Source organism: Lactuca saligna, chromosome 8, assembly GCF_052625555.1.
Source record: "Lactuca saligna cultivar CGN05327 chromosome 8, ASM5262555v1, whole genome shotgun sequence".
NCBI classification, from domain to species: domain Eukaryota; kingdom Viridiplantae; phylum Streptophyta; class Magnoliopsida; order Asterales; family Asteraceae; genus Lactuca; species Lactuca saligna.
In genome coordinates, this window is record NC_136424.1 from 477,163 (window position 1) to 487,467 (window position 10,305).

General features: G+C 33.4%; 1 protein-coding gene across 1 annotated transcript; it reads right to left on the reverse strand.

Annotated features, from left to right (window-relative positions):
- Positions 1–7,800: 7,800 nt before the first annotated feature.
- LOC145010888 (GPI-anchored protein) lies at positions 7,801–10,060 on the reverse strand. Its single transcript, XM_078969456.1, has 2 exons — positions 9,273–10,060; positions 7,801–8,288 (listed from the first exon to the last, which is right to left on the reverse strand). Exons 1-2 carry the CDS (start codon positions 9,912–9,914, stop codon positions 7,932–7,934), a joined length of 999 nt encoding a protein of 332 aa, XP_078825582.1. The 5' UTR covers positions 9,915–10,060; the 3' UTR covers positions 7,801–7,931.
- Positions 10,061–10,305: the final 245 nt, after the last annotated feature.

The window sequence follows — 10,305 nt, forward strand, 5'->3', positions numbered from 1 at the left end:
TGTTGTCAGATAGCTCCCAATAAGGGGTAAATAACCCACATATATCAGCGGTATGATGCACCTAAGGAAGGTACGAATCTACATAAAAACTAACACATATTAGTGATGAGTAAAAACTAATCGAGATACATTACCATGAAATATTATATAACTCAATAAAATTAGTATGTTATACCACGCAACCTAAAGCCACAAAACAGAATTGAAAGCGGTTGGTATCGGTTTTCTTGATGGCTGTGAAGGTATTAGGATTTGTTCGTTGAAGGTTATGCAAGAAAATTGGTAGTTGAGAAAAGCTTCTTCCGATGTTAGAATTCATTTTCAAAACCGATGAAAGTGCTCTACAATCATCACACAAATGCAATATCAATAAAATGAGATTATAAATAGAAAATATTGTATCTCTAATGTTCACAATTCATAGTTTAACCTTGTAAATTCGTAGTCAAACCAGTTCATTTCATAGTCAAATTTCACTGACCGACATGACAATACTATAGAACGTACTTGTCTGGATTTCGTAGTTCAACTTTTTGAATTCATAGTCAAACCAGTTCATTTCATAGTCAAATTTCACTGACCGACAAGACAATACTACAGAATGTACTTGTCTGGATTTCGTAGTTCAACTTTTTGAATTCATAGTCAAACCAGTTCATTTCATAGTCAAATTTCACTGACCGACAAGACAATACTACAGAATGTACTTGTCTGGATTTCGTAGTTCAACTTTTTGAATTCATAGTCAAACCAGTTCAATTCATAGTCAAAAAGATTTGTCTGTAACATGATTTCTTCTATAAAAGGGTGTCACTCAGTATGAAAACTGTATCAGTCAAAGCAACTCCAATTTATAAGAAAAACAAGGCTAATGGCATACTGCAATTGCGGAGGAGAACGTATTGTTAGGATTTCGGGAACATCTAAAAACCCAGGAAGATTGTTTTACGCTTGCCCATATTTGGTATCATGTTGTTAACGTCATTCAAATTTAAACCCTCGTGTTCACATCACAAAAATTTATTTTCTTACTGCTCAATTAAATTTAACAGGGACCAAAATGCGGGTTTATCAGTTGGGTTGATGAAGAGAAGGACCAATCTTCTATGGTAATAGCTAAAGTAGCTAACTCTAATAAGCTCTTTCAATCAGAAAATAAGAAGTTAAAGATAGCGTTGGTTTGTAGTTGGGTGTTGTTCTTGGCAGTTCTTGTTTACAAGTTGTAACCTTTTCAATATTGTTTTTATGGTTTTGAAGTTGTTAGGTCAATAAATTGTTGTATTTGTAACGTTAAAACAAATGTTGTAGTCGTTCTTATGTTGTATGTAATGTTAAGTAATTAGTAGGTCATTAATTTGTTGTAATTGTCGTAACGTTATATTTTTTGCCGTCCGTTGAGTAAACTGTAAAAATAAACTAATAATGAAATCCAACATTAATTTGTATATACATTTATATAATCCAACTACATAGGACCAAGACAAGACCCCCAAATAATTTTTGCCATCCGGAGACGGAACTCTAAAGCTGCGTTCTGTGGGTCAATAAGAACACGTATTGGTTGACCTGAAACCAATTGCTCCATAAACATACAAAGAAAAACACCGCAATCTCCCAAATGACTACTTTGTTGGGGAACGTTTTCTTCATAAATGAATTGCATATTCAATGGAATCCTTGGGATGTTCCTCCGAGCCTAATACTTAATCTTGTCCAAATAATTTGCCACCCGACGTTCAAATTTGGAAAAAATTCCTTCAGATTGGAATTTTTCATAAGCACCTCTACCAAGACTGTCATAAATATGCACTTCCATTGACGCTAATCGTAGTTCCCCAAATAGCCAATGATTAGGGGATGAAAGAATCGGCAATAAGACCTGTATAAGGATCAGAAAATAAAATTATGTTTATTTACATCACAATACAAAAACATAACAAAAAAACGATATTATTTTTAATATAAACTATTAAGTTTATCGTATCAACATCCCACCAAGCAACCATGAAGTTGGGGTACGTAGCAATACCAGCCATAAACGCCCTCCAGTCCTGTCCTTCTTCCAAAGCATGAGAAACAAAAAAATTTGGAGGCATTATTGTATGTCGGTCGCTCTCAAACCGTCTCTCCATCAAAAGTCGGTACCAAATGGTTATATGCTGCACACATGATACTTTTCTTATTGAGTAAAAAACAATTAACTTTTAAAAGAATTAATTAACAATTAATTTACCGCTGACTCCAACCATCCGTCGTGTGTATGCCCAAACAATGAGCTCCAAAAATCTCTATCTAACACGAAATTAAACAAACGATGCTGGACATCATATGAATGCAATACATAATTTTGGATGACATCCTCACCGCCTGCTACGTAAGGTTGCAGGCGCAACATGGAGAAGTCATGAGCAACACCAAAAACTGGAGGAGGAACGGGGCTTGTTGATTTCATATCAACTTTCTTTTTTGTTCTTCTTTTTTGCTTCAATGTCGTGTGCAACTAAAAACAATATTGAAATGTTTAAATCTATATCTTTCATATAATTCACAAAAACATAAAATCATCGGTTTATAAATAAAACGAATACCTCGGTGTAAGGAGAGCACAAATATTGTGATGGTTTTCGACTCCTCGGTTTATCGGGTGTAACTTCTTTGTCATCATCATCATCATGAAAATAATCTACATTTCCCGTTATTATTAGTTCGTCTTCGTCCGGCACATCATCATCAAATTTGTTCCCCGCATTGTCATTCCTCTCCTCCCACTCCTACATTAAAAATAATACTTTATACTTAATAACGAAATACACATAATTTAATAAGCAATAATATCTAAATAAACAAAATATTTATATTAATGTAACTATAATAACCTCTTTAACTCCACTATAATCATTTACATCAAACACATCATCATCAAATTTGTTCCCCGCGTACTCATTCCTCTCCTCCAACACCTACATTAAAAATATAACTTTTTACTCAATAAAAAAAGACACTTTAATAAAAAGTAATTATTATAATCGTAAAGGTAACATCTATAACAACCTTCTCGTCTTGAGTATCACCAAAAACATTTTCAGTTGTATTGTTTTTATTCATCACTTCATCTTGTACAACCTATATTTTCAAATATGAAATATGAACATAGGTATTCATATATGTTAATAAAGTTTAATAAATAGTGTAGCATGTAGCTAACCTGTTCATCATAATTTCTTTGTGACTCTATCCTACCATCATAAAAAAATGTCGCTCCAAAATTGGTCATTATTCACTTCTTCAACAAAAACCTCTGTAGGTTGTCGGTTCATAAACACATGCTGCTCCAGTGCATGTAGCCGTTTCAACACCTCGTCTAGCTTGTGTTTCCCACTGCCCCGACCTCTACCATGAGAGCGACCACTGGACGACATACTAGACGAAGATTCATCTTGTCTCCTAAAATGGTCCCGTACTGGGGATGGAACTGCTTTCCCTTCACCATATACATACTCTGGAAATGACATATAATAAAAAGATGTCATCTCATCATCACCCGGTAGCATGTTTTGTCTTGGTGGTAGCCCCGCCTAAAAAATTAAACATATTAAAAATGCATATAAAAGTATAATAATCAACTTTATTAATAATAAACGAATTAATTTTAAACCTGCATCTTTGACCAAATCTTGTTCACGTCAACCCATTTCAATTTTTTTGTTCCGCTCCATCGTTTCATCCGAGGCAAGTCTTTATTTTTTCTCGATGCAAATCCACATGCACGAACAGCCGGAATCATCCCATATATCCATATCTACAATTTTTTACAATTACAGTAATAAAAGTTAAAATTAAAATAAAAAATATAACAATAAAACAATTTAGATATAAGAAAATTTTTATACCCTTATTGGAGCCGTAAATCCTGAGACGGAGTACTTTAAAGTTTTACCACCCTCAGAAACTGATAAATTATTATGTATCTTATTCCATGTATCCTCAAGGTCAACATAGGTAAAATCTCAGAGATAGCTACTCCAAGCGAAGCTAACAAAACAAAAAAAAACAAAATTGATTATTATATAAATTATAACTTTAATAAAATAGAATTTTTAACGTAAACAAAATATACCGATTCCAGAGATCCAAATTCTCAGCCAAATAAAACCAATCTTGTGGCACCCGATCGTTAACTTCTTTACCCAAAAAACCTTCACACAAAATGTATATCAAACATACTCTAACTGCATCAACATCGTCAAGTGCCAGGAATGTTCGATTTAAAATTAAACTTTTCAGGTCGTCGATTTTCACCGAACTATTAGTATGGTCCGGAAATAGCCGTTCACACAGTAAACATCTTTTTTTACTGCTTATTAATTTTTCTGACCCTTTTCTCCCAATGTTTTTTGGATACTCCCCAAAATTGAAGCCGGTAATCAAACAAAACGCTTCTGGCCCATACACCATTTTCGTATTGCCTACTCGAAAATATAAATGTTTTATTCCATCTGGATATAAAACAGGGTCCGGCCGGATCTGATGAAGGAACATTTTATGAAACAATAATGCGTCCCCTTGTAAACGAGGGACATCAATAAAATAACCAAAGACGATATCTCTGAAAATAGCACGTCGGACATCATCTAAAACTTCAAATACTTCCCATATGTTACCGCCACAGCCTTATAAGTTCGCAAAGGCTTTCGTATTCATTAAACTAAAATAATGCTGCAGAAAAAACACAAAAACAAATTAGATAACTAAAAAATATATTTTTTTTAAATATATGATTACGAACTGCAAATACAATTTCTTAATTACTAATATATATATTTCCGATAAAAAACAATAACATACACATATATAAACAATTTTCCAAGTTATACAACTAATATATTAACGATAGAAAACAATATCATACATAATTATATAAACATTTTATTAAACATATTTTCAACTTAAACGACAAATATATCAACGACAAATATTCAACTTAAACAAATTTTCAAGTTAAACGACAAATATATAAACAATTTTTATCTTTCTAATTAAAACTAACATTTTATAACCATATAAACAAAAAAAATTTTAAAAATAAAACGACAAACAAACTAACAGTTTTGCAAGTTATACGACAACTTTATACAAATTTTCAACTTACACGACAAATACAAACAATTTCTAACAATATATATACAACAAATTTTCAACTTATACAAATGTTTTACTTATACGACAAACACAAACAATTTCTAACAATATATATACAACAAATTTTCAACTTATACAAATGTTTTACTTATACGATAAACACAAACAATTTCTAACAATATATATACCACAAATTTTCAATTTATACAAATGTTATACCTATACGACAAATATATATACAAACGACTATTTTGCACTTTATATAAACAACTATACGATTAGAATATACAAGATTTCAGGTTATACAACAACTAAAAAAACAACAAAAATAACAAATTGTAAACATTATCTACGCAGTCTCTACTTGTCTCTACTTGCATTTAAACTTCAAGTATACTAAAAAAATATTAAAACTATCAAACACAACAAAATTACTCTTTTTTAACACTAAATAATACAACAAATGATAAAATAAAGAGATTGTTGACATTAAAAGAGTTAAAATTTAACCATATTTGCGGGATTGTTGACATAATCCTCCATTTTCTTCAAAAACTAGCCAAAATTCCGAGATAAGCCCAAAGTTAGAGAGAGTTTTTGTGTAGAGAATGGTGAAAAATGAAGGGGGAAAAAACGTTTTTATAGTGAAATTCGAGGGTATTTCGCAGATGAGAGCCCATTTCGCAGATGGGCCTTCTCATCTACGAAAGTACAAGTACCTAAACCACAGTTGTGCTTTAGGCACTTGTACTTTCGCAGATGAGAAGCCCATTTCGCAGATGGGACCTTCTCATCTGCGAAATTAGTGGCTATTTTTGTAATTTTGATTTTTTTTGCTATTTTTGTAATATCATTAGTGTAAATGGCTATTTTTGTAAATTTCTCTAAGAAAAATTATTTAATTTTTAATATATCTTAAGAAAGAAGAAAATTTGGCTATTTGTACATTTGAAAACATAGAAATTTTGGAGAAAAACTTTTAAATTTATTTTTCTAAATTTTTTTCATATATTAGTTGACATCTTGATACTATGAACCTTCGAAATTTTGAAAATTTTGGTTTAATATTTAAAATTTTGAAAATTTAAAAATTTGGCTGATCAGACCGTCTAGGACCAATTAGAACTATCTAGCTCCGACTTGACCCCCTTTGACCAAAACCGATTAGACCGACCGATTAGCCTTAATCTTATTCGGTTGAATACCGCCTAACAATTAATCATCGATTAATTGGCCGTCTAGACCGATTTTTACAATATATATATATATATATATATATATATATATATATATATATATATATATATATATATATATATATATATATATATATATATATATATATATATATATATATATATATATATATATATATATATATATATATATAACAAGGATTAGTTTTACGCTAAATTCTAGCCAGATTGAACAAGAACGTTTATTTTAAAACCAGGGTGAACAGGTCTAATAGAATCAGTTAAAACCCATTTGAAGCACTTTATTTGACTTTGATAGACGAATTTCACTTAGCTCATTAAAAAAAAGTCTTTTTTTCCAAAGAAATTGAATGGCTAGATCGATCAATTCATCCGGAGTATACACAGATCGAAGGTGACGCACACACTACGAGATGTAAACTGATTGTTGAACGACGGTTGAACCGGAAAACCAATCAATAGACGGGTTCACCTAAAAACTGGTTTCTAAAACATTGGGTAACGGATTCCTTGCACACAAAAATAACATCAAAGCAAAACACACAAATAGGTCATGTTATTTAGATGCTCAAAGTGTGTACAAGTATAATGTGTTTAGTATTATGCAAATGACATTGTCCGATTGCATGTCAATGCTAGAGACTTTGACCGAGCTCTGAGCTTACCATGTTAGTGGAGGCCCACACCTTCCTAATTCATATTCATATTCTTTTTCTTTAGTATTAAGACCTCAAATTAAACCACAGTTATAAACTTTCATAACAATTAAAAATCATGAGAAATCCACAATTACAAAACAATCCAATAACTTCTAGATTAACTTAAATTAATGACGGAAGTTATGAGCTTACCTAAGGAGGAGGGAGTCGTTCTCTCCCAACCCACTTAACCAACTGTCACATCAATTTTTATTTTTTCTTTTTTTTTCATCTTTCCCAACCCACAACATACGGAAATTCTATCTTTCTCAACTCACTCAACCCAATCAATTAAAAAAAATACAAAACAACTAAGTTACAAGTTTTAAAACACATGGTACAAGAGAAAATAAGAGAGATGATAAAATGAGTTAGTAGAACCAATTAACTAACCGTTGAAACTGAATTGGTACCACCGATAACTTTATTGCTAATTAAAAAAATTTCTTTGATTGTTTTGTATTTTTTTTTATTGAATGGGTTGAATGGATTTAAAAAGATAGGGTTTCCATTTGTTGTGGGTTGAAAAAAATGATGAAAAAGAAAAAAGAAAAAAAATGATGTTGGGGGTTGGGAGGGAATGACTCCCCCCTCCCTTATAACCTTTGGATTAACTATCCACATGGTACTTATAGTTATAAACTCTTCAAATTCTTATTTTTCTTATAGGCACAAGTTTCCAACTCATTAAACCTTGAGAAACTACTTACTACTACAATACCATTGGAAACTACTTAAAACCACGATGAAAGGAAAGAAACAAAAAACTTAAAAAATACAACAAAGAATTACATTTCCATGTGTACCAAATAACATATACAATCAACTTTTAGAGGTAAATGGCTAGGAAGGTGATACGCATAACAGCATTATGGGACTACATGATGCTATCAAGTAGTTGGTGGATTGAGAGACTAAGAAACATACAAAGAAGGTGAAGTAAAAAAAGAGGGAGGATAGCGGATGATGACGAGTTGTTGATTTCGGAAGAATCAACGGCTAACGGCATTCCATCGCTGTTGAGGGTGCACGAGTCAGGAACTGAATTGAAATTGGAATTCCCATCTTGAGTCATCATCATCATGGCTCTTAGGACACCAGAAACCGTATGTATGTATGCTGACCTGTTCTTAGCAAGAAGCCACGTTAAACCCATCACCTCACAATCTTCATTGTGTATTTTACTTGTTCTCTCCTCTGATTTGCTTCCATTTACGTGATTACTCTTGTTAAGCTGCATACATGAATAAACCCATCCTTTCAGCTAGCAGCTAGCTTTTCAGGTAGCCTAATAAATCAGATACAATAATTGGTGTAAAAGCCCGTGCTCTTGAAATAATTATGTTTATGTCGATTACTGTGTGCATAGGGGTTCCTTGAAGCAATAATTTCACAAACAGACTATTGACAACTTGCAATAAAATCTGAAACGTTATCTTGGACTTACTCAAGATCAAATTGGATAGTCCATCCAAATGTCACAGGTGAACATGTGAAGGAATTTACTTGTCTGATTCTAGAAGATTTTATTGCGAGTATAGTCAACTCATTATTAAAAAAATCAAAAGGCAAATTACAAGAAATACCAACATACGTTTATTTGTGTATTTCATGATGCCACTTTCATTTCTTCCTATTAAAATTTGTGTTCTTCCATTTTTCTTAAATCAATAGAGGTTGTGAAGGAGATAAGACAGAAGTAACGAGAGTGATATTATTTATGATAACTAATAGAAAAAGACTTGAAAGTCGCTTTCAAATATTAAAAGATTGAAAAAGACTCCCTACATTCCCCTCTATTTACTACAGATAATGATTGCAGGTAGTAACACCTCCAACTTCATTAGTAGAATCACATAATCATATAGCCCATTAGTTACCTACCTAATCATACAATTATCTCCGTAATCATTTAGTATCATTATTTGGAGAATGTTTCTTATTTTCTAGCTATAAGTCCAGTGCTGAATGGATAAAATCCTTATTATCTAAATTAGTATCATAATCAATCACATATACACCCATATATATTTCTAATAAGATACCCGACTGTAAACGCTTCTGTAAGGCATGAACGTGGTACGCACGCGCCACAATACAGCGTGTCTGAACTAGCACACCAGAAAAAAGCACCTTTACCAATTAAGAACCCTAGTACCCAAAGAGTGAAATTGGTGTGTGTGTGTGTGTGTGCAAAGGGAAGAATCGGAAAGCTAACCAGGAGAAGGGTTTTCAAGCATCTGGAGCAGCCATCGAGACCAGAGAATCCATTAACGGCCGGATTATTCAAGCAATCCTTCTCTAACATCTTTACGTTGTGATTGCCAACCAACTCTCCCCTTGGATTAACCGAAAACGCTTCCGTACAGCTCAAAGGATGCAATCTGATGCCGCATTCACAGTAGACAACGTCGCACGATTCGTTCGACCTCATCAATTCTATCCCTTTGCTCTTCAGTCCATTTTCAAGGTTATCGATGCACGTTTCCGAGTCGTTAGGAAGGAGAGGGAGATCATAGTACGACGCCGTTTGGAGTGGTTCTTTGACAGCTTTGCTCAGTGCGGTTGCAGAGTAGGCAGAGTAGAGCCACGCCGCGAGGACTGGGCAGCACCTTGACCGTCTAAGCTTACCCGAGACATGTTTCCCAGTACAGGCAGATTTGACACTTGTGAAGAGGTCGTTGGGGAGGTCTAAAGGGCATCCGGTGGCGTCTGATTGTTCAGGGAATGCGGGGATGGTGGTGGCCGGCGGGGATGAGTTTGGATGGAAAGATTGGACAGGTTCTGAATTGGGTGATGCGAAAAGGAGGGGCATTAGAATGAGAGATGGAAACAAGGGTAACCATAGCAAGCACTTCATAGTAGTTTACTGCGAAAGGATGGGAGGGGATGGGAGGGTTAGTGGGGGTGGGGAAGGATGCGTGAGTGGAGCTTTGGGGCGGGGAAGGAAAGCAGAAGTGATAGCTTTATTGGGTGGTGCGTCGGAGAAAAGGAAATTCGGGACTAGTGATGCCATATCCAATTATTTGATCACAATGTTCACAAAATATTTTAACTACATTCACACGATCATTTCATGTTACATTTATTTATAAACGTTTAACTACATTCACAATGATCACAATTTTGTACATTAATAAACGTTTTATAACATTTATTTATAAATTCAGCATGATTAATTAGCAAATTAAGATAATAAATTTTGTATAATGGCCTTAGAAACTGAAAGAGGCTTTGGAACTCCCCGCCTG

What these genes read in the sequence shown, in the direction of transcription:
- LOC145010888 (XM_078969456.1), bottom strand. Translation starts at nt 9,914, where the DNA reads ATGAAGTGCTTGCTATGGTTACCCTTGTTTCCATCTCTCATTCTAATG. An exon ending in GCTTGAAAACCCTTCTCCTG is followed by an intron (nt 8,289 to 9,272) that starts GTTAGCTTTCCG and finishes TCATGTATGCAG; the next exon opens with CTTAACAAGAGTAATCACGT.